Raw genomic sequence first — 25,161 nt, 5'->3', positions numbered from 1 at the left:
TAAAAAAAAAACCCCTCCAAATGAAGCCCGCAGTTTAGTTAATAGTAGTATACCAGTGTCAGTTTCTTCGTTTTGACAAATGTACTATGGAAATATAAGGTATTAGTAATGGGAGAAATTAAGTGAGACGTATACAGGAACTCTCTGTACTATCTTTGCAACTTTTCTATAAAGCTAAAATTAATCCAAAATAAAAAGTTTATTCCAAAAGTTTATTTGAAAAACGGATCTTTCTGTGAGAGAATAGGTATCTCAGCACCCGCTCCACGACCCTTCTATAGAAAACTGCCTTCTCCACAGTATAGGCTACAGCAGTCATATTTGGTATCTTATACCTTATCCTTATTCCCCAATTCCCACACTCGCCAAGCACTCACACACCTGATTGGACCATGGGTAGGCCCGCCAATCCATAGGCTGGAAGGATAACATGATAGAGTGTGCCAGAAACGTTGATACATTAGCCTTTTCTTTATCTGAGCCGTAAGAGGCTAGGTCCCTATGCTGGTTAATGTGATGTGTCAACCTGGCTATATGAATTTGCCAAGAATTTGATCAAACATCATTCTGGATGTTTCTGTGAAGATATTTTTTAGATAAGATCAAAGTTTAAATCAATAGACTTTGAATAAGGCAGATTACCCTCCATAACATGGGGTCACATCATATCAGCTGAAAGCCTTAATAGAAAAGACTGACCTCATCTGAGGGAAAGGGAATTCTGCCGGTATGACTGCCTCTGGACTCCCAACTGTAACACTTACACCTAGGTCTCCAGTCTGCTGGCCTACCCCAGATTTTGAACTTGCCTATTTTCCATAATGGTATGAGCCAGTTCCTTAAAATCAACCTCTCTCTCAATATACATGTGTAGGTAGGTGGCTGGATGGATGGATGGCATGTGTAGGTAGGCGGATGGATGGATAGATATAGATAGCTGATAGGTAGATAGATGATAGAAAGATAGTAGATAGATAATATGTGTTTGTATATGTACACACCCCATTGGTTCTATTTTTCTAAAGAACCCTAATACAGTCCTTGTTAAGAAAACTGAGACATTGGGCGTCTGGGTGGCTCAGTTGGTTAAGCGACTGCTTTCGGCTCAGGTCATGATCCTGGAGTCCCTGGATCGAGTCCCGCATCGGGCTCCCTGCTCGGCAGGGAGCCTGCTTCTCCCTCTGACCCTCCCCCCTCTCATGTGCTCTCTCTCTCTCTCATTCTGTCTCAAATAAATAAAATCTTTAAAAAAAAAAAAAGAAAAAAGAAAACTGAGACATCCGTGGGAATTAAAGAGGATTACATTAGAGACTTCCTAATGTCCCTGAAGTCACACCCCACACATACCCATCCCCTGCCAATTCTTTTATGAGACATCATGGCAGGTGCGATGAGGCTTAGGAGAAGCCCAGTCCTGGCCCAGTCACTAAATGTGACCTTGGGCAAGTCATTCCACCTCTCTGGGCCTTGTACTCTTTTTCTGAAAAATAAAAGGGCTGATGAGATCAGAGTCTAAAAACACACTACATGCTGCCCACAGTAGACATCAATAGGGGATCCCATTTTTTTCCCTACTGAAATCTGGAGGGAGCCTATAGCTCTTCTGGTTAGCTTCTGTGTTGGCTCCACAAAAAGACCTTACCAATCAATCAAAGTCGGTTCATGAGATCAAACCAATTTGTGACCCCAAGATTATTTGGTTTCTACAGCCCCAGCAACTAAAATTAAATGAAGCCACTGAAAATTGTAGTCACTGCTGGGCAGGGGACTTGCTTGAAAAAACTCAACCCTTGGCTGAAAGTGACTGTGACCATATGAAAGACCTAAGGGGGCTCCAGAGAGGGTGAGGTTGAGTTCTGTGTGTGCTGAACTTGCCACCACCAAGCTCTCTTCCTACATGTTATCCAGTCTCTTCTCTAGATGTGATCGAAGCCCCCTCTCCTTCCCCCCAGTCTTTCTGCAGTTCCCCAGTGGTACTTGCTCTAGTGCCCACCACCCAACATACTCACCTCGGCAAGGCTGACGGAGATGATGAACACAGGGGGTGGGAGGCAGTTAGCTCTCTCCAGGTATGCTCTTCGAACCTTTTCAGGAAGCATCCATTTTGAGACAATCCTGTGGACCTTTTTATTCTTGAGGGGATCTTTACCTCCCCTGTCCTCTCTCATTTCCTTCTCTTCTTCCAGCTCTCCTTTCATGTCTCTGTCCATGTTCAGATTCATATCCTCCATCTCCAAATCACGATCAGCAGCCATTGTCCTGGGTCCTCCCTCCACCTGAAAGGGCCATGAATGTCAAGGAAAAATAGATAACCCTATAGTCCTTGGGTCATGGCTCTTTCCTGGGCTCTCTGTATAACCATTGGTTTCCAAGGCCTTTCCTGTATATTAATAGAAGGCAATTGAAGATCTGGTACCCAAATACTCATAATATCCATACTCTCATCATCTGTGTACAATTGTGACAAAATGCTAGGGTCTCCCCAAATGAAGGAGAAGACCCCCAGGGATCACTTCTGGTTTCATCTATTGCCACCACCTAAAGGATGGACTAGAGCCTTGGAATAAGAAACTGCCTTGTATACCCTTTCCTTCCCCTCTGCCACTAACTGTCAAGTCAACCATCAGTGTAAGAGATGGCTTTGTCGTGAGGTGATGCATCTCAGAGCTTAAACCATGCACACTGCACAACTGAATCCAGTCTTGTCCAGCTGGAGTAAACGGTCTCTCCCTTCTCAGTTTCATCTTGCTTCTACTCAAAGGCCAAACATAGGTCTCTGATTTCTGATTCAGAATCAAAAATAATTTACTGGGCATCTGCTGTGTATCAGGAACAAAGCTGGGGGTTTTCACATCTATTGACTCATTGGACTTCCATAATAACCCCAGAAGGTAGGGATTTGTAGTCCCATTTATAGATAAAAAACTGAGCTACACACCCTGCCCCCCTCAAAAGATTCAAACCTACACCTTCTCTAAATTGCCAGTGTCCTTTCTAAAATACCAGCATTGCCCATTCTGTAGCACACTTGAGTTAGGAAGGCCATTCCTTACTGGTTCTCCAGGCACAAGGTCAATACCCTTCCTGAAACACATCTTCCCAGCAACTCTTGGACATCTGAAGCTCTTGGCAGAGTTCCTACTAATTTCCACATCAAGTATTTCCTTGAACTCAATCCTCAACATTCAATTATTCAAGCATTTATTCAGTAAATATCTACGAAACACCTATGTATCAGGCTACCATCCACCCCAAAGTGTTTACAACGTAATGGAAGAGACAGAGGTCAATTAAAATCATACAGATAATTACATCATTACACTGTGATAGAGGACACCAAGCAGGTGCATAAGACACCAAGGCAGCATGTCTGTAACAGTGAGGACTGATCCACATACTCTCTCCTTTCCCCGTGCCATGCCCTCTGCCATGTTCTAGCCTTCTCCTGTTGGTCTGGTTCTGTTATTTTTTACTCCTGGTTAAACTACTTAAATCATTCACATGTTTCTGTGGTCAAAGTTGGGGGAGAGGGGGCTCAAAAATGAAGGGAAAAAAATAATGTTGCAAAATAGTACATAGAGTAAAATCCAATCTTTGCAAAAAGTAATGTACTGATACACATACAGGAAGAAATGTGGAGAATTATCATTATCTGCATGGTGGGATTCACTAGATTTTTGCCCTCTATTGTGGAGCTGAAGTGTAAACAATTTGGGGGGTTTTCTTTGGGAAAAATAATATAAAATTAATATTACAAAATATAAAAATTGCAAAAGTGGATACACAGCCTTTGAAGGAGCCCATGCAAGTGACAGATCTGAAGTTTAAGCTTTATTAGCTTCAGAGAAAATCCACCTCTGTTTATATTTGGTTTTTTTGTTTGTTTTTAAGTAATCTCTACATCTGATGAGGATCTTGAACTTACAACCCCAAGATCAAGAGTGACACACTCTGGGGCACCTGGGTGGCTCAGATGGTTAAGCAACGGACTTCAGCTCGGGTTGTGATCTCCAGGTCCTGGGATCAAGCCCCACGTCGGGCTCCCGGCTCAGCAGGGAGTCTGCTTCGCCCTCTGCCTCTGTCTCTCCCCCTACTCATGCTCTCTCTCTGTATCTCTCTGTCTCAAATGAATAAATAAAAAAAATATCTTTTAAGATTTTTATTTTATTTTATTTATTTATTTGAGAGAGAGAGAATGAGAGAGAACACATGAGAGGGGGTAGGGTCATAGGGCAAAGCAGACTCCCTGCCGAGCAGGGAGCCCGATGCGGGACTCGATCCCGGGATTCCAGGATCATGACCTGAGCCGAGGGCAGTCGCTTAACCAACTGAGCCACCCAGGCGCCCAAAAATATCTTTTAAAAAAAAAAAAGTGACACACTCTACCGACTGAGCCAGCCAGGCACCCTTATTTGATTTTTTTAAAGTATGTATTACTATTTTAATTTTTTAAAAAACTAATAAAGCCATATCTATGACACCTTTACCTGATCCTAACATCTCAACTACTGTACTATTTCTGCCCTCCACTTTGTGGCCCAATGTCTTGAAGGAGGAATCGATACCCTAACCAGCTAGTCATCTGCATGCCCCATTGAAACTGATCTCCTGAGTTATGCCGTTCAAACAAATCCACTTCCGGAGTGATGTGAGAGCACCACGTATGCACAGCACATATGCAGAGCACCCTTGGCATGTCAAAGCATATCTCCACTGCAAAATCTCACGAACTCCTCAGAATTATCTGAAGTAAAAAGAAGGCAATGATTATATTCCCAATTCTCATCTTCAACATTCCCAACAGACTTCCCTGTTGAAATCTCTTCCTCCATCTTTCATCTCAACCATAATTCATTCACTGACTTCCTTCTCCTGCTCCCCACGCACAGGCATCCCTTCGGCCTGCTTCAACAGAACTCTTGTCTTGCAGCTGGACTTCTCTGACTCAGTGAAGAAGAGCTAGTGGCAAGGTCACTAGAGGACAAAAACACAGACCGGGGGCATGGCCTTGTCTTATTTTTCTCTGCAACCCCAGGAATGGCTCTGGGCCTGGTATCATAAACAGAATAGTGGTTGCCAGGGAGTGGGGGGAGTGGGGGAAAATGGGGAGTTGTGTATTTAATGAGTGCAAAGATTCAGTTTGGGAAGACAAAAAAGTTCTGGAGATGGATGGTAGTGAGAGTTTCACAACAACGTAATGTAGTTAATACCACTGAGCTGTACACTTAAAAATGGTTAAAATGCGGGGCGCCTGGGTGGCTCAGATGGTTAAGCGTCTGCCTTCGGCTCAGGTCATGATCTCAGGGTCCTGGGATCGAGCCCCGCGTCGGGCTCCCTGCTCAGCGGGGAGTCTGCTTCTCCTTCTCCCTCTGCCTCTCTCCCTGCTCATGCTCTCTCTCTCTCTGTATCTCTGTGTCTCAGATGAATAAATAAAATCTTAAAAAATTTTTTAAAAATGGTTAAAATGGTAAATTTTAAGTTCTGTATATTTCACACACACACACAAACTAAATGATGCGAAACTTTCAAAGTCATTGTGAAGATTAGATCTAGTGTTTGTGTCACCAATATGTGCTTCACCAATGAGATCTTAGAATACTGATATTTTCAGCTTAGGTTAATGTATCTAAATTTCCTAAATGACCCCAAATAAAGTTTTTCACTGTAATTTTTTTAAAAAACATGATCCATGGCGCCAGATGACTGGGATTAGAACACAGCTCCACTACATGTCAGCTGTTAACGTAGGTAAGTCACTTAAATTCTCTGAGCCTCAAATTACATTTTTTTAAAATATGGTAAAATACACATAACATAAAATTTACCACCTAAACCATTTTAAAGTGTACAATTCAGTGGCATTAAGTACATGTACAATGTTAGGCAACCATCACCACTATTCGTTCAGGAACTTTTTCATTGCCTCAGACAAAAACCCCATGCCCATTAAGCAATCTCTCTGTGGCCACCTCCCTCCAGCCCATGGCCACCACTAATCTGCTTTCTGTCTCTATGGATTTACTTATTCTGGATATTTCATGAAAATGGAATCATACAATATGAGGCCTTTTGAGTCTGGCTTCTCTCAGTAATAGTAAGTCTTCAAGGTTCATCTGGGTTGTGGCCCTATATCGGTACTTCGTTCCTTTTTTTTTAAGTACGTGCCACACCCAAATATGGGGTTTGAACTCACTACCCTGAGATCAAGCATCCTGGGGGGGAGGTGGCAATGGGTGAAATAGGTGATGGGGATTAAGGACGGCACTTGTTGTGATGAGCACCAAGTGTTGTATGTAAGTGATGAATCACTAAACTCTACACCTGAAACTAACATTACACTGTATGTTAACTAACTGGAATTGCATAAAAACTTGAAAAAGAAAAAAAAGAGTCACCTGCTCCACTGACTGAGCCAGCCAGGCACCCCAGTATTTCATTCCTTTTTATGGCTAAATAATATTGCATTGTATAGATATATAAACCCATTTTTTAAAACGTTTTATTTATTCACTTCAGAGATACATGGAGAGAAAGAGCAAGAGAGTGAGAGAGAGAGTACGAGCAGGGGGAGGACCAGAGGGCCAGGGACAAGCAGATTCCATGCTGAGCACAGAGCCCCACATGGGGCTAGATCCCAGGACCCTGAGATCATGACCTGAGCCAAAACCAAGAGTCAGATGCTCACCGACTGTGCCATCCAGGTGCCCCTATAAACACATTTTGTTTATCCATTCGTCTGTTGAAGGACATTTAGATTGTTTCCATCTTTGACTACTATGAATGGAGGTGCTATGAACACCCCTGTGCATTGTTTGAATTCCTGTTTTCAGTTATTTGGGGTATGTTCCTAGGAGTGGAATTGCTGAGCTATACAGTAATTCTATAATTTATTGGGAAACTCTCAGATTCCATTTTAAAACGGGGATAATTCAAAAAAATAAAAATAAAGTGGGGATAATAATAGAACTTACCTTATAGCATTGTTGGAAAGATTGTTCAAGGCAATGCATGTAAAGCACTTAGAATAGTATCTGGCACATAGTAAACACTCCATAATTGTTAGTTATTATTTGCTATAGATGGATGAGTGGGTGTGTGGATGGTTGGCTGGAAGGATGGAAAGACAAAAGGGATGGGGCTAAGTGTAGGGCCTATTTTCACACTGCAAGTTACTGGGAATCAACTCCTATTGAATTTGTTTTTAAAAATAGTTCATTAGGCAATTTCCACATTACAATAGATCATATTCAGTAAATTTAGGGAAGAAGAGAAATCCCCTTTTATATTACTTTTCCCCAGCAACTTTTCTGAGAAGAAAGTTCCCTCCCCTACATCTCCCACCCTCCCACTTACCCAACCTCCCTGGGTCAGACACTGAGTCTGTAGACCTTCATTAATTTTCCTTGAATGATGTTATTTCTAGATTCACAACTTCTCATAATTGGCAAAACAATGTGGATTTAAGATCTGTAGCTTTTAACAGCAAATACTCAAGCATTTTAAAAGTAAGTTCAGGGGCACCTGGGTGGCTCAGTGGGTTGAGCGTGCAACTCTTGGTTTAGGCTCAGGTCATGATCTCACTGTTGAGAGATCGAGCCCCATGTCAGGCTCTGCACTCAGGGAAGAATCTGCTTTTCCTTCTCCTCTGCTCCTCCATCCCCCACCCCCGCTCGCACTTTCTCTCTCTCTAAAATAAATAAATGAATAAAATCTTTAAAAATTAATAATAGTTCAAGGGCCCCTGGTTAGCTCAGTCAGTACAGCATGCAACTATTAATGTCAAGGTTGTCAGTTTGAGCCCCATGTTGGGTGTAGAGATTACTTTTAAAAAAGTAAAATAGGGCGCCTGGGTGGCTCAGTTGGTTGGGCGACTGCCTTCGGCTCAGGTCATGATCCTGGAGTCCCGGGATCGAGTCCCGCATCGGGCTTCCTGCTCAGCGGGGAGTCTGCTTCTCCCTCTGACCCTCCTCCCTCTCATGCTCTCTGTCTCTCATTCTCTCTGTCTCAAATAAATAAATAAAATCTTAAAAAAAAAAAAGAGCCATTAAAAAAAAAAGAGCCATTTAAAAAAAATAATAAATAAATAAATAAATAAATAAGTAAAATAAAATGTTCAAATAAATAAATAAAAAGTTCAGTTAGGGATGATTAACATTGTATTAATGAGTCCTACTGTAAATTCAAATACCATACACGATCACTTTATGAGGAAATGAAATTCTACCTTGTTAATACAACTTTATAGCTAAAAAAGGAGCTAAAAAAAACCTAAGGATGACATTTCCTCAAAATTTTTTCTCTAGATTTCAAATTTCCTAGAAATTTTAGAGAGTCAAGCCCAGCATTTTAGGTAGTTTAGAGAAATGGATTTCCTGTGCTGCAAAGATATCTGACCCATTGGGCTTCGCCAAAACTCACTGCGGGTCTGCTTTCTTCCTTGGCACACACAGCAGAGAGATCTGACCTGTAGTTCCAGCTACTTCAGACGCTAGCAACAGACGAAAATGTTGGTAGTAACTGCAGCATGTTGGTTTTACCTCTCTTCTCAGTGATGGTCACACTCTGACTTCGAGCCCTGTCTGTGTGCCTCCTTGATTAAGTATCTCTCCGACATCTGCTGCTCAATGCTCACAGGTATGCTTCCAGACTCCGGCATTCCCTGGCCCTCCCACTCCTGTTTATCTTCTGCTCCCACACCTGAATTCCTGAGCACAGTTCACCATTTTGGAAACATTCCTGATCAAACAATGAAAAAGATTATCCAAAAAAAAAGAGAAAGAAAGAAAAGGGTTATCCATACTCATGAGGCTGTGGGAAATAGGTGCAGTCTTTTGGGAAGGCAATTGGGCAGTACCCAGAAAATATGAAAAGCATATACCTTTCAATGGAATCACCCTACTCCTAGGAATCTATCCTGCAAATGTATTTGAGAAGTACACAAAGCTGTATTTCAAAGATGTTCAGTGCAGAACTACTTACAGTAGTGAAAAATTACAAAGAACCAGAATATACTTCAATAGGGTTGTTGTATTTTCTGAAAGTTCTAATTCTTTTTTTTTTTTTTTAAGATTTTATTTATTTATTTGACAGAGAGAGACACAGCGAGAGAGGAAACACAAGCAGGGGGAGTGGGAGAGGGGGAAGCAGGCTTCCTGCCGAGCAGGGAGCCCGATGCGGGGGCCCGATCCCAGGACCCCGGGATCATGACCTGAGCCGAAGGCAGACGCTTAACGACTGAGCCACCCAGGCTCCCCCTGACAGTTCTAATTCTTAGGTAGTTCTTCCTTATACTGTGCTGAAATCAGCTCACCAGCACCACTGCTCCTGGGTCCAAGGTTTTCCTCTCCAGGCTAATCTAAGGTTATAACCATTAATTCTGTCCTTGCATGGGTGTGGTCCAGATACTCCATAGGCTCTACAGGTCAGAGTGGGGATAGAGTCTCTGGAAGCATACATCAGATTACCAGAATTTTTGAAGTCCCAATTAAATGAAGCAGGAATCTCAAAACAACTCAGCAATGATTACAACACATCATATAGTCTAACAGATATAAAAGCATCTCAGCTATCAAATTATTCACTTGGTCACTCTCATCACTGTGTTATCTATGGAGTGGAATTATTTACTGCACTGACTGTGCTTTCTTACCCACTAAGCAAAGATCATCCGAGTTTCTTGGGCTTTCCTTAATGTTGGCTTGATGTTATGCCTCACCTCCTACCTTTTATCTTTAGCGGACGGAGGTCAACAATTTGTTGAAATCCATCCCTCTTTCTCTGTCTCTGTCTCTCTCACACACACATGCACACACACATACAGATCAAAACTGGGTGGCACTGCTGTGGAAAGTTCTCATCCTACTAGTATGGAACAATGAGGGTAGATTGTTAAAAAGGATGTTGGGGCGCCTAGGTGGCTCAGTTGTTAAGCGTCTGCCTTCTGCTCAGGTCATGATCCCAGAGTCCTGGGATCAAGCCCCGCATCGGGCTCCCTGCTCAGCGGGAAGCCTGCTTCTCTCCCTCTCCCACTCCCCCTGCTTGTGCTCCCTCTCTCGCTGTCTCTCTCTCTGTCAAATAAATAAATAAAATCTTTTTTTAAAAAATGATATTCCCCCTGTGAACCAAAAGCCAAAGACCTTCCCTTCATGGTTGGCAAGTTTCCTTTTTTATTTTTTTTTTCAAGTAGGCTCCACACCCAACATGGTGCTCAAATTCACGACCCTGAGATCAAGAGTCACATGCTCTACCAACTGAGCCAGCCAGACGCCCCGGGAAGTATTCTTAAGAGGAAAAGTGGAAAGAACTTCCCTACATCCTGACTTTATCTGGGATAAGCATTGCTCAGGTTATGAATCATGAAGCCATTGTGTTGGCCAAGGATTGGAAAGGGTGGAGCTGTGCTCATTTACCCAGAACACTCTTCTGCTTTTAAAGAAAAAAAAATGTAGAAAAAAAGATTTCCATAAGGAGATTTACACGGGAGATCCTTGACAATGGCAAGGGATTTTTTCCAAAGACGTTTCAGGAGCCTTAATATACCACATAGTGTCTCCCAAAATTGTGTTATAAATTATAACCGTAAAGTTTTTAAGTGATTGCATTTCAGACCCTAAATAATTCTATAAATGCAGATGTAAACTTATTTATAAAGTCTGTTGTGTGAGGAGTATTAATTAACTATGTTCAACACTTTGCACCCAAAGTCCCAAAGAAAAGAAAATAGAACCTCGGTTAGTTAATTGTGCCTCTTCATCTTTAAGTAAAGTTTAACCTCTCTCTCGAAGAGCAGTTTCTGCACTGGCTGAAGCACTCATTAACAACTTCCTGGGGCGCGTGGGTGGCTCAGTCATTAAGCGTCTGCCTTCGGCTCAGGTCATGATCCCAGGGTCCTGGGATTGAGCCCTGCATCGGGCTCCCTGCTCCGCGGGAAGCCTGCTTCTCCCTCTCCCACTACCCCTGCTTGTGTTCCCTCTCTCGCTGTCTCTCTCTGTCAAATAAATAAATAAAATCTTAAAAAAAAAAAAACTTCCCAAAGCACTTTTCCTTTTATCTATGTGACACACATGGTAGCTCGCTTGGTATCAGAGATCCTAGGCACCGCTGAACTTGGCATTCCATGCCAAGTTTATCCGAAACCTCTATTTGTGGCCACAAAAAAAAAAAAGTCAGTTTCTCAACCTTCTTCACTTTCTTCTCATTTCTATTTCTAGCACTATCAAGTGATTTATTTTTAGGAGGCTTTTCTACTCCTCCAACAAGAAACAAAGATTTTAGTCACTGCACGCAGGTTACCTACAGGCTGGAACTCGTAGAGAAGAGTGAAATCCCGTGAGATGTCCAAGTGGCATGGCAGGCCTGGCTCACTCACTAGGAAATGACTGGCTCCAGCAAAGTCATTCAATTCACGTCCATTTACAAAGGGCCTTTGGGCGTAGCTAATGAAATGCAAAAACCGTAAGTGTTGAAGCTGCAAATGTCAAGGGCTCCCAGTGTCTTCTTTTGATAACACTTACATAATGGCCGTTTGTCAGGGTTCTTGGGGAATTCTACATCTCATGAATCCTGGCGGGCAGCAAGGACCACTTCCCGCTACAGAAGGTAAAAATCCCCAGTCCTCTCGGTTCCAGGTCCCTAGGCAGCTAAGGCTCAGGTCGTGACTTTGGCTTCATCAATCAGCCGCACTGGCTTAGGATTCTTGAGGCTGGAGCTTGAAGACTGGCTAAGTTCTTTACAGCGGTGCACTATAAAGCAGCATATCCAGCGTGCACGCGGTTGGGGACAGGGTGGCATCGGGCACCCAAGGCCAGCTGTATCTTCCAAGCAGGCTGCCGCACTGAGCACACAGCGGCCATGGGGCCTGCTTCACCTGCCTGGCCCTGCAACGTGGTTTTGGTGTAGATCTAGGTACCTGGTCTCCTTTCGTCTCAGCGTGTTTCCCAAACCTTGTTTCTGCAGCCTTCCAATGATTCTGTAACCTACCTGTGATACTGTGATATACTAAGATATATCTATTTGGTCTTCACCCCCAGTTCCTGGCACAGAGCTCCTAAAACCCTCGGAATTTCCTGAGGGACAGGGGTGGGAGGAGCATCTTCTGTTATTCGTATAAGCCCCTTTGAACCAGACCTGAGCTGGCACTCCAAGGAAGCGACTCCCACAGGATGGGGGCTGGTTGCCTGAGGAAATAACCATGTGATTAGAGGGTTGGAACTTTCAGCCCCACCTCCGGCAAGGGAAGAAGGGCAAGAAATTGATTTTAATCAGCAATGGTCAATAGCCAATCACACCTATGTAATGGAACCTCGATGAAGACTCTAAACAGAAGATGCAGAGAGCTTCCAGGTTGGTAAACACAGTGAGGCGCTGGGAGAATGAAACACCTAGAGAGCGCGTGGAAGCTCTGCATCCTTTCCCATCCACCCTGCCCCATGCATCTCTTCCATTTGGCCGTTCTTGAGTTGTATCCTTTACATAAAAAAACAATAATAATAAGTAAAGCCCTCTCCTAAGTTCCGTGAGCTGTTCTAGCAAATTATTAAGCCCAAGGAGGGGGTCATAGGAACCCCAATTAATAGCCAGTTGATCAGAAGCCCAGACTCGCACCTGGCGTCTTAAGTAGGGAGCAGTCAGAGGGCACTGAGCCCTTAACCAGGGGGGTAGTTGGTGTCAGAATTGCTTGGCGTGAAAAACCCACATATCTGGCATCAGAAGTGTGAGCAGGAGTCGAGAAATCATTTTTCTTTCCCTACCCAATGTGTTTGCAATAAAACTCATTTACAGGAGTCATCAGCCAGAATCCGTTTCTGTCCCTTGCAGCCAAGAACCTAACTAGTAACGCCTGAATACCCAAGAAACTCTTCTAAACTCTACCTGGGGTGTTCCTGTTGCAAGTTAAACTCATTTCTTGTTCTGCATTAGGGAATCACAGTGTAAGGAGAGCATAGAACCAGGAGACCTGCTTTCTGGTCTAGACTCTGCCACTTCCTGGCTGTGTGAGCTGGGGCCAGTGGCTTCCACGCTCTGAGCCATGGTGCTCTCTCACCTGCACAGGGAAATGGACACGCTGCACCAGACCACGAATTCCCCAAACAAGTTCTGCCTTAGAATCCCCTCGAACGTTTGTTTTTTCAACATTTGTTTTTATACAGCTTCCTGGGCCCCACTCCTGAAAACACTAACTTAATAGATTTAGCAGATCTCTGACAAGTGACATGGAGGCAGCAATACCTTCGAGAACCACAAACTAAGGACTCCAGGGTCCACTCCTCTCACAAACTCTGGGATCTTCCAGTGGAGAGCAGAGATAGTTCTATTGCTGTATTCCTTCTGCCCAGAAAGTTCCTGGCACACAGGAGGTGTTTTCAGAAAATACTAGCATCTGCGTAAAGGGTAAACAAATTCTCTGCAACTTTTCTGTAAATCTAAAATTATTCCAAAATAAAGAAGTTTATTTAAAAGAATACTGGAAGGAAGGAGAGGGGAATACTATCCAGACCACATCAACCAAGAGTCTTATATCACTTTATGTTGAAAAGTGCTTTCCACCACCCTTTTCCTCTACACCCTACCCCCTCACCCCATTATCATTCTGCCATCACTGAGCCATCAGAGGAGACAGGCAAAGCCACCATTCTGTAATGGCTACGAAAGGGCTTGTCACCTGACTTTGTGTTTGGCACTGTGAAGAACCAAGTTCTGCTCCCAGTATACCCCTTAATTTCACTGTGCCTCAGTTTCCTCGGCTGTAAAATAGACCCCCTTTCTCCCCTCAGTATCTTACAGAATTATTGTAAGAAGCAAATGAAATAATAAGAGTTGCCATAATTGTGAGCACTTACTAGGGGCACCTAGGTGGCTCAGTCAGTTAAGCGGCTGCCTTCGGCTCAGGTCATGATCCCAGGGTCCCGCATCGGGCTTCCTGCTCTTCGGGGAGTCTGCTTCTCCCTCTGCCCCTCCTCCTGCTCCTTCTCTCTTTCTCTCGCTCACTCTCTCTCTCTCTCAAATAAATAAATAAATAAATCTTTAAAAAAAATAGGGGTGCCTGGGTGGCTCAGTCGGTTAAGTGTCTGCCTTCGGCTCAGGTCATGATCCCAGGGTCCTGGGATTGAGCCCTGCATCGGGCTCCCTGCTCAGCGGGAAGCCTGCTTCTCCCTTTCCCACTCCCCCTGCTTGTGTTCCCTCTCTCACTGTGTCTCTCTCTGTCAAATAAATTTAAAAAAATTAAAATTAAAATTAAAAAATTAAAAAAAATAGTGAGCACTTACTACATGCCAGATTCTATGCTAAGCACTTGATGAGCATTCTCTTCATTAATGTTCACAACCACCTTATAAAACAGGATAATAACAAAAAATGAAAATAAAAAAATAAAATAATAACATCCCTATTGTATAGATAAGGAAACTCAGGCTTCCAAAGGATCTTGATCAAGATAATGTAGCCAGTGAGGGGAGGGCTGGGAGAGGAGCCCGGGGTGTCTCACTCCACAGACCTTGAGTGTTCCTCTGCCTTGTGATTTCTATGCACCATCCTTCCCTCTTCCCTAATCTCCTGCTTCTTCCTCCAGCTGCCCAAACAGACCCGGACTAGAGCCCAGGAGTCTCCGAATGGGGGCTGTCGAAGCAGCAGGTCATCGGCCCAGAGTCTGGGGCTGGGAATCCCCAGCATTCCCACTGCTGCCACAGAGAGTCAAGATGGACACAGGCACCCAGGAAAGGAAAAGGACTTGCCTCTCTGAGAACCCAAACGTCTAAGTCAGGCTCACCTTCCCTCCTTCACCTCACCCAGGAGAGCACAGGCAAGGCCACCCACCTTAGGACAACTCCTCTTTGGCAGAAGAGACTTTGGATCATTAGTTTGTGCAGCTTTCCTAGCTGCATTCACATGAGTAGGTTTTAAATATCTGAATTGTTTCTTTAAACAGCTGGCCCCACCCATTCGTTGGTACCAGGCGGGCCCCTGCCAAGGCTGAGTCTAGCTTTCATGTGGCCTGGGAGCAGGAGGCTGGGCGGCAGGCTGTGCTGGGTGTACCCAATTTTTGCCCAGCTGGGCCTGGTGGGGAGGCTTTTGGTGGTGTTGCTAGGCAACCTGGGTAATTGGAGAGGCCATGGATTGGGCTTCTGGGCCACAGAGATTAACAGCCTCCTTCATCACACTGCAAACCATCATTATGCCCCGTTCCAGAGGCCTGCAGCAATCTCTGTGGTTATAGACTGAAAGAGTACTTTTAGCTACAGAAATTAAGAACCAGCTTTTCAATATTATGGGTTTGTGGCTGAGGTGGTTTTCTTTTTGCTACATCTCTGAGAATACACTTGGAATAAATAAGCGAACGATTTAAAAACAAAAAAATGCCTTCACAAACCCCCTTTTCCAAAAGTTTTTCTTATTCCTAAAACAAAGCAAACTTGCACTCTCTGTGAGGGCAACTAAGGTAGAGACACTGCTTCCTGAGGTCTGTGCATGCCCACGACATGTTAAAAGCTTCTTCCTTGGAATCCCACACAACTGGGGCTGTGGTTCAGGGTGGGGGGGCCAGGGCCTTGGTCCTGAGCAAGGCCTCTCAGCAGAATAATTTCTTTGCATCTCCCCCACTCAACAACAATCACACTACCCCCTTCCCAGGCTCCAGCCACTTTCACTTATACTATTTCAATGGATCCTCCCTATGAGGATGACGTCATTACTAGGCCCATTCTATAGATGAACAACTAAAGCAAAAGAGGCACCCATGACCGTATACCTACCTAGTCACACCAAAGCTGAGACCCAAACCCATTTTTCTGAGGCTAGATGGGCTCTCCACTATCCACACTGCTTCCCCCAGCACTACCTAAGAGAGGACATATAACTTTGTACCTTATTACAATATAATAGTAATAACAATACACACAGGCATAGAGACACAAGAACTTCATCTTGTGTCTCCTACTATCCTCCACACATCATCCTTGCTGACTGTGGTCAGGCTTCCAAAGCTGCCTCATGTACACTAAGGAATATAGTCTGGAAGATTTCCCAGAGATGGACACCCTATTTAAGTAGGTTAACCAAGTCTACCAGAGTACAGAGCTGAAGGAAAACACTGACCCTGAGCCATCTCCGCCTTCATTCGAGGAGTTGACTCTGTTTGACAGCATTTCGATAGTACGCTGTCAGTCCCCTAAGTAAGGAGGCAGAAGCATTGCTCTCATTAGATATTTGTAGTTATTCTTCAAAAGGGCTTTCACCGCCTCTTCTACAATGTTTCTTGAATAGTGGTCCATCGAGAGTGACCAACTGTGAGAGTTTGCACAGGACTAGGGATTTCTTGAGATGTGGGACTTGGGATGCTAAAATCAGGACAGTCCCAGGCAAACTGAGGACAGTCACCTCTCATAGACCACCTACATCAAATGATCTGAGAAGACTGTAAAAAAATATTGACGTCTGGGCTCATGAGCCCAGCTCATCCACCAATGGCATCAGAGCCTCTGGAGCTAGGGCCTGAATACTGGTATATTTTAATGTGTAGCCCAGACTAAAAACCCCTACCCTAGAGATCTGGATTCAGAGGGTCTGGGCTGAGGTCTTGCCCAGGAATCTGCATGCCTTTTTGACAGCTCTTCAGCGGATTCGTATGTATACTGTGGTTTGATAAGCAATGAATTCTTATATTATGTATGCATTCACTGGACAAGCATTCCCTGAACGTCTTCTATATGTTGGGCTCTGGAAACGTAAGAAAAAAACAAACAAAAAAAAACACCTCCTATTCCTAGGTCCTCCCTATCCGGTGAGGAATAAAGATCTATAAATTGTCCCAGCACAGTATACTATAGTTTAGATTTATAAGTGACTCAGCACCATCAGGGTGATCATGGTTAATCAGTTCCCAGAAGCTTCGTGTGACAGATTAAAGATGGAGTATATTATTTGCCATTCCTCCCACTAAGAGGTGGGGTTCGTTTCTCCTGCCCTTGAATCTGGGCTAGCCCTGTGACAGGTTTTGACCAGTAATATGTGGCAGAAGTAGTACATCCCAAGGCCAGGCCCTAAGAGATCTGCAGCCCCACTCTTGTTCTTCTTGGAAGCCTAAGACCATAAGAAGGTTGACTACTGGGGTGCCTGGCTGGCTCAGTCAGTGGAGCATGCAACTCTTCATCTTGGGGTCATGAGTTCAAGCCCCACATTGGGTGTAGAGCTTACTTTAAAAATATATAAATAAATAATAATTAAAAAAGAAGGTTGGAGGGCATGTGATGTAATGAGCACTGGGTATTATATAAGACCAATGATTACTGACCTCTACCTCTGAAACTAATAATACATGATATGTTAATTAATTGAATTTAAATTAAAAAAATAAAATTCTTGTGAAAGTCAAAAAAAAGAAAGTTGTGAAGTTGTGGAAAGAAAAAAATTAAAAAATTAAAAAAGGTTGATTACCCTGAAGCCACCATGTTATGATGAAGCCCAATCTAATCGTATGGAGAGAGAGGTCATGCGCAAGACCATAGGGGTGCCAGACCTATGCATAAGTAAGGCCTTTTTTTTCTTCTAAGATTTATTTATTTGAGAGAGAGAAACAATGTGTGCATGTGGGAGTAGGGGGAGGGGCAGAGGGAGAGGAGAGAATCTCCAAGTAGACACAGAGCTCACTCTAAAGACCCTCACTGAGATCATGACCTGAGCTGAAACCAAGAGTCCGACGCTCAACCAACTGAGCCACCCAGGCACCCCTAAGTGAAGCCTTCTTAGACCTTACAGCCCGGCTCATCCACCAACTGAAGACCGCCAAGTCGGTGACCCCCAGCCAACCAACACCACACAGAGCAGAACTGCTCAGCTGGACTCTGCCCAGATTCCAGAGCAACAGAATGGCATCCTGTACCATTCTGCCTCCCATTGACATTGTTCATCTTGGTATCCCTCCATAGAGTAGACCGCTGGTGTCCTACCTGAAATATTCTCCATCTCGGTTTCTACTCCTGCCCCACTCCAAAGCAAACAAACACAACCATAAATCAGAGTAGAGCAACTCTCTACTCAAAACCTCTCAATGGTTTCTCACTGTCTTCGAGATAAATACAGGATCCTTACCAGGGCTGGTAAGGTCCTGCATGACCTAGCTCCTGTCTTCTTTGTGGAATTTTACCACTCTCCCCGCAACATCTCTGTTCTTTCTTTTATATACAAATATATGTATCTTTTTATTGAAGTATAGTTGACATAAAATATTATGTCTCAGGTGTATAATATACGACTTGACAATTATATACATTACAAAATGCTCACCACAATAGGTGTAGTTACCATCTATCACCATACGACATCATTATAGTGCTATTGACTATATTCCCTACGCTGTACTTTTCATCCCCGTGACTTATTTATTTTATAAGTGGAAGTTTAACCCCTCAATCCCCTTCACTTATTTCGCCTATCCCCTCATGCCCCCTCTCCTCTGGCAACCATCAGTTTCTTCTCTGTATTTATGAGTCTGTTTCTGTTTTTGTTTATCTGTTTATCCATTTGCTTTGTTTTTTAGATTCCACATATAAGTGAAATCATATGGTAGTTCTCTTTCTGTCTGATTTATTTCACTTAGCATAATACCCTCTAGGTCCATCCGTGTTGTTACAAATGGCAAGATTTCATTCTATTTTATGGCAGAGTAGTATTCCATTATATATATATCACATCTTCTTTACCCATTCATCTACTGATGGACACTTAGGTTGCTTCCATATCATGGCTATTGTAAATAATGCTACAATAAACATAGGGGTGCATACATCTATTTGAATTAGCGTTTTTTGTTTTCTTCAAGTAAATACCCAGAATTAGAATTACTGGATCATATGCTATTTTCATTTTTAATTTTTTAAGGAACCTCCATATTGTTTTCCACAGTTCTTCCTATCCCAAGAATACCCCAAGCTCTCTCCTGCCTCAGGGTCTTTGCACTTGCTGTTCCGTTGACCTAAACCTCTCTCCTCCACCCCTCCCACACACTCTAACATATATACACAAGGCTACATCCTTCATAACAAAGAGCACCTCCCTAGGAAGTCTCCCCTGGCCCACTCCTCTGCCCACCGCATATATTCTAGCACATTCCCTTGCTTATTTGCTCCCAGCACTTGTCACTATCTAAAAATATCGGATGTGTTTATTCACTGTCTTTTCTACTAGAATATAAATTCCAGAAAAAGTAGAAAATGTGTAGTTTTTACTCCATTTGTAGGTGCTCAGTAAATGTTTGCTGAATAAAGCATCAAGAAATGAAGAAGGTAGGGTGCCTGGGTGGCTCAGTTGGTTAAGCGACTGCCTTCGGCTCAGGTCATGATCCTGGAGTCCCGGGATCGAGTCCCACATCGGGCTCCCTGCTCAGCAGGGAGTCTGCTTCTCCCTCTGACCCTCCCCCCTCTCATGTGCTCTCTCGCTCTCATTCTCTCTCTCTCTCAAATAAATAAATAAAATCTTTAAAAAAAAAAAAAGAAAGAAATGAAGAAGGTAGGAAGTATGGAGTAATAGAAATCATAGCATCAGAAATGCCTGATCTTGCTTCACTTCTGCCCCGTGGACAAGCCACTTCAGCTCACCTGATCAGGAGCCTCATCCCCAGCATGACACACATGGCCAGTGATGTGTATGAGCCATATGCCAGAAGTCTTCACATTGTTTTGCTCACGAATCCCCATTAGATTTTGAAAAAGCTATGACCCTCGCACACATTGTATGATAATGAATAAAATCTTTTTCACAAGTTAAAATAGGTTCCAAGACAGAATTTTCTGGCATAGTCTTATTAGAAACATGCTTTAGTGGGGCGCCTGGGTGGCTCAGTCGTTAAGCGTCTGCCTTCGGCTCAGGTCATGATCCCAGGGTCCTGGGATCGAGCCCCGCATCGGGCTCCCTGCTCAGCGGGAAGCCTGCTTCTCCCTCTTCCACTCCCCCTGCTTGTATTCCCTCTCTCGCTGTGTCTCTCTCTGTCAAATAAATAAATAAAATCTTTAAAAAAAAAAAAAAAGAAACATGCTTTAGATATGTTTTCATCTAAGCCTTGGAATTACAGATTTAGTTTGTTCAGTTTTTGGAAAATGTCTGCCATGTAATCCAATTGTCAAAGCCAGTGCTCACTGCCCAACCAATTAGCCAAAGCAGAATAATTTTCTGCCTGTAAGAAAAATCCACCTTTATTTTTTTAAATTTCTATAAATGAGTTTATCTATATCCCCGTGACAACCAGTTCAGGTCCCAATTAATTCTACAATACACAGATAAAGAGCTAAGGCACTTAAATTAAAGTAGAGTAGGATAGTGGATAAGAGCACAAATTCTAGAGGGGAGGTTCTGGAGTTCAAGTCCTGATTCTGCCACTTAATAGTTCTGTGACCTTGGGCAGCCTATTAAACCTCTAGTTGCTGGGGTGCCTGGCTGGCCGAATTGGTAGAGTATGTGCTCTCAAATCTCAGGGTCATGAGTCTAAAACCCACACTGGGTGTACAGCTTACTTAAAAAATAATAATAAAATAAAATGAAAAGTAAATTCTAAGAGTCCGCAGTAAGGTACCACCCCTTCAGTTTATCTTATCTGATCTCTCAGGAACAAAGCATTCTCCAGGTGTCCTTCTGGTTTTTATAGCCCCGAGCAATGCACCATAGAAAGATTCAGGACAAATCTAGCAGAGCTAGAGAAGGGAAATAATGAAAGCAGAGTTAGGGACTCCTGGCTGGCTCAGCAGTGGAGCATGCAACTCTTAACCGCAGGGTCTTGAGTTCAAGCTGCACGTTGGGAATGAAGCCCACAAAGAAAGAAAGAGAACAAGCGAGGACGGAAGGAAGGAAGGAAGGAAGGAAGGAAGGAAGGAAGGAAGGAGTTCACAAGGAGAACTTAAAAGAATCCAGTCGGGGGCGCCTGGGTGGCTCAGTTGGTTTTAAGTGTCCAACTCTTGATTTCAGCTCAGGTCTTTTTTTTTCTTTAAGATTTTATTTATTTATTTGACAGAGAGAGAGAGAGACAAAACGAGAGAGGGAACATAAGCATGGGGAGTGGGAGAGGGAGAAGCAGGCTTCCTGCTGAGCAGGGAGCCCGATGCGGGGCTCCATCCCAGGACCCTGAGATCACGACCCAAGCGGAAGGCAGACGCCCAATGACTGCGCCACCCAGGCACCCCTCAGCTCAGGTCTTGATCTCAGCGTCATGAGTTCAAGTCCCACACTGAGCTCCATGCTGGCTGTGGAGCCTACTTAAAAATAATAATAATAAACAAAATCTAAAAAAAAAAAAAAAATCCAGTCAGATTGCTTTCAGGAAGGAATACCTGTGGAATCTGAGGGCCTGGAAACTGATTCTCTGAAAGCTATCCACGTCCATATACCCCCAGTTCTATATTCAACACAAACTCCCGGGGCACATTCTGAGCCCAACATAATTCCTGGTGCCCCCCTGCCCCGCAACTCCATCTCTCTCCTTTATATAATAGAGCACAAATCAGCAAGCAGGATACCCCAGAATTTGCTCCAGATTATACAAATGTAAATCACTTGAAAAAAAAGAGAAGAATAGATTAGCAGTCACCCAGCATATAGCTGAGGACAAAGCACAGTAGATCAGGACACAAGGCAAGTTAGGAGGCCCTTCATGAACCATTATGAAGTCCTAAAAAGGAAGTCCTAACCCAGGTCCTAAAGAGGAAGGTTCATTTCCTCAGACAGAGAGGAACCCTGTCAGACCTAGAGATCTTGGTGCCATTTCCCTGACCCCCATGCATCAGCCACACTTCTGAAATACAAGTCAGATGGTGTCCTCGTTTTGCTAAATCCCTTCAATGGTTATCCAATACACTTGGTGTAAAATCTAGTTTCCTTAACAAGGCTCACGGCCTGAGGCCTGCCTATTTATCCTTCCTTCTTCCATAGACACTCTACACTTCAGCCGTACTGAGCCCCTAGCAATTCCAGCTCCAGCCCTCCACTAGGCCTTTTCATGAGCATCTCTCTCCACTAGAATAGCTTCCTTCTCCAATTTGTTCTCCTAGCAAACTTCTTTTCTTTTTTTTGGTAAGATTGTATTTATTTATTTGAGAGAGAGAGCAAATAGGGGAGGGGCAAGAGGAGAGGGAGAGAGAGAGAGAATCTCCAGAGACTCCATGCTAAGCATGGAGCCCAACGGAGGGCTCAATCCCACAACCCTCAGATCATGACCTGAGCAGAAACCAAGAGTTGAACACGGAATCTGACTGAGCCACCCAGGCGCCCCTCTCCTGGTAAACTTCTAACACCCGCTTCAAGACTGTCGTAAACATCTCCTCTGCAAAGCCTTACAAGCATCTTCCATGAGTCTGCCATTGGCTAGGCCCTGGATCCAGTAGAGAACAAGGCAGATATCGTGGAATTAAAATGCCCCTCATAGTTCCCTCTGCAGCCTCTGCTCCCGTCTAGGGTACCATCTCTTCTTTGTATTATCGCCATCTCCTCCACAAGGCTGTGTGGGTCTTGAGGATAGGACTTCTGTTTCATTCATCTACGAATCCCTATGAGGGAGCCCACAGAATGCATCAAAAAATGTTTGTTGGACCCACTTACTCACAAAGGATTCATCGAACATTCCTGTATTAGGGTCATACAAGGTGCTGGTTACACAACTGTGAACACACAGACAATGGTCCCTGCCCTCTTGACCAACAGAGCACTTGATTGAATGAATGATGGGTGAATAAGTGAATGAATTAATGAATCGGGAAGGAGTGTGCTCCTCCCCACAGGAATGAAGCAGCCCAGAGCAGGAGATATATAGAAGTGAGAAGCTGGTGTCTAGGAAGTTTTGTTCTTTCTGATACACAGGAACTGGAAAGACAGCAAGGAGTTGAACAAAGAGCATGGAGTCTAGGGTCTGACTCACATTTGAACTCTGGATCCATTGCTTACTAGCCATGTGACCTTAGGCAATCCCTTAGCCTTAGCCTGTTAGTATCTCCATTTCCTCATCTGTGAAATGGGGATAATAATATAACAGGGTTATGATTCAGTGATATAATGCATTTAAAAGCCCTTAGCCTGAGCCCAGGCAGAGTTGGTTTTAGGAATTGGTACTTCCCATCACTTGCTCAGTGTGAGTGCAAATTCAGAAACACCACAGGAGAGCCTCCTGGGAACTTCATCTCCCTCCCCTGGAGTCCCAGCCCTGGTCGGGTGTTCTTACCTCAGACCCACGGAAGGTCTCTTCCTCTATCCAGCCCCACCCCCACCCCTTCCGAGCCTCCCTCTCCCTTCTCCACCTCTCCCTTCCCTACCCATTCTGGGTTTACACTTTTGCCTAAGTGCTTTCAAGACCAGGGGCGGTCTTACAGATCGGGGGAGGTGGCGGGAGGAGGGGCGCGGCAGGACGGGCCGAAGAAGAAGGGAAAGAGTAAGAGCAGTGGTGTTTATTGAGGATGACACGCATCTCTCACATCATCTTCACAGCAACTCCACTTTACAGATGAGGAAACCGGGGCTCAGGAAGTAAACAGGACAGGTGGGATAGGAATCCAAGTGTCCGGACAACTCCAAGATAATCTTACCCTAGGCCACACGGCCCACCAGCTTATAATTATTAAATGTGTGTGAAATAAAGGTCAGTTTCCCTATTCCCAGGAAGAGCAGAGATTGTGTGCCCCCTCCCCCAGAACGCAGGTTTACGCTCCAACAGTGAGGAATAAACAAGTGAATAATAAACGAATGAGTGAAATCCCTCAGATACCCGTACCAGGAAGGAGGAAACAACCCTGAGGGAGGCGCCTAGCAGGAAGAAGCCGAGAGAATGTCTTCCCTGGCTGTGGTCTCCAGTGAGGGGCAGGGGAGAGGTCGGCCAACCCAGGCGGGCTAGGAACTGGCTCAGCTGCAGGGGGGAGTGGGGGGCGGGGAAAGTTGGGGGACAAAGGTGGGGAGGGGTTTTGGTTATCGTGGAAAATGGGATGAAGGGCGAGAAGGCCAGTGATTGAGCAGGGCTGGGAAGGAGAACGGCATTACCTGGTCCCCCCACCATGTCCCTGGGGGAGAAGCCAGAGACAGCCCCCCACTCCTGACTCAGCTTGCTACTTTTTTTTTTTAACGCTTATTTATTTATTTATTTATTTATTTATTTATTTACGTAATCTCTACACCCAACCTAGGGCTCGAACTCACGACCCCCCAGATCAAGAGTCCCATGCTCCTTCGACTGAGCCAGCCAGACGCCCCTCAACATGCTACTTTTAAAATGTTGCAGGATCCCAAGCGGCCATCCTGAAGACTAGTCCGGAAGGGAGGATGCCAGGAGCGACCCAGGGCCGGCTGCTTCCCGCTCGAACCCCGGGACTCCGGCTTTTCTACCCGGGGCGCTTCCTGCCCCGCCCCCGCCTCCCCAGGGAGGCCCGCCGTCGGCCGGACCCAGCTCCCGCCGCTTACCTCGCGAGGCCCTCGTCGTCCCAGCGGGGACAGGCTGCCCGCCGCGCTCCGGGCTGCCCGGGCCAAGGGGCTGCTTCTGTCGCCCTGAAGTTCCCGCCCTGCCAGGAACTCCTCCGTCCCTCCCCAAACTAAAATCGTCCCAACAGGTTCCCAGGCGCCCGGCCCAGGGGGAGGGAGCCTGATGAAATCCCCTCCCCGCTTTGACACGCGGCCTGGGCCGGGCGAGGCAGCTCTGCGGTCTCACTCCGGGGCTGGCCTAGGATGAATGAGTCCTCCCCTCCGCCTGCCTGGGTCTGAGCCAGGGAGCCTGGGACAGTCTCTGATCTTTCTTTCTCTGTGGCCCCGGCACTGAACTCCATTCCTCCTCCAAGTCCTACCTTCCTGCCTACGTCTGAGTCTTCTTCCTTCCCCGCTCAGCGCCCTGGGGAAAGATCTCGGCAGGGTGGTCTCTGTCACTCTGCCTTTGGTGGTGCTGGGGTGGGAAGCCAGATGTGGCGCTGGACAGCAGATTGGAGTGACTTGGTGACCCTCAGCAAAGATTTAGTCACAAGCCCCCTGGGTTCTGTCTACCAAACTGATTGTACCTTCGCCCCTCGTGAAATAGGTTTACCAGTTTCTGATTATTAATTCAATGCATTTTGAGAATAATTCCCATTGCAGTAGGCCCTGGGGAGGGTTGATATGCCCTTAAGTACTTTTTGTAAATTAATTAATTCTCATTTAGGATTTGTACATCAGTTGCTTATG

General features: G+C 44.8%; 1 protein-coding gene and 1 long non-coding RNA gene across 6 annotated transcripts in view; one reads left to right on the top strand and one right to left on the bottom strand.

Moving 5' to 3' along the window:
- LOC123859766 (uncharacterized) overlaps positions 1-17,236 on the top strand; it is a 58,960-nt gene extending 41,724 nt beyond the window's left edge. The window contains exons 4-8 of one of the 3 annotated variants that reach the window (XR_010411000.1): positions 8,550-8,634; positions 11,211-11,454; positions 12,030-12,342; positions 13,149-13,389; positions 14,567-17,236. This is a non-coding gene — a long non-coding RNA (uncharacterized LOC123859766). Of the gene's footprint in view, positions 1-3,891; positions 4,142-8,549; positions 8,635-11,210; positions 11,455-12,029; positions 12,343-13,148; positions 13,390-14,566 lie in introns of those variants that run through there. The other 2 variants (XR_010411001.1, XR_010410999.1) reach the window with 2 other exon arrangements.
- The window catches only part of RHBDL2 (rhomboid like 2), a 51,261-nt gene extending 26,498 nt beyond the window's left edge, over positions 1-24,763 (bottom strand). The window contains exons 1-2 of one of the 3 annotated variants that reach the window (XM_064589436.1): positions 24,415-24,763; positions 2,010-2,276 (exon numbers count right to left, since the gene is read on the bottom strand). In XM_064589436.1, coding sequence (XP_064445506.1) covers positions 2,010-2,255 — 246 coding nt within the window. In that variant the 5' untranslated portion in view covers positions 2,256-2,276; positions 24,415-24,763. The remainder of the gene's footprint in view (positions 1-2,009; positions 2,277-24,414) is intronic. The other 2 variants (XM_064589434.1, XM_064589435.1) reach the window with 2 other exon arrangements.
- Between the last annotated feature and the right edge of the window lie 398 nt (positions 24,764-25,161).

This window comes from Mirounga angustirostris, unplaced genomic scaffold (assembly GCF_029215605.1).
Source record: "Mirounga angustirostris isolate CCGP_5_RB_7025 unplaced genomic scaffold, mMirAng1.0.hap1 SCAF_4, whole genome shotgun sequence".
Classification (NCBI taxonomy): domain Eukaryota; kingdom Metazoa; phylum Chordata; class Mammalia; order Carnivora; family Phocidae; genus Mirounga; species Mirounga angustirostris.
Note: the sequence above shows the minus strand (reverse complement) of the source record. Positions and strands in the feature narration are given on the sequence as shown.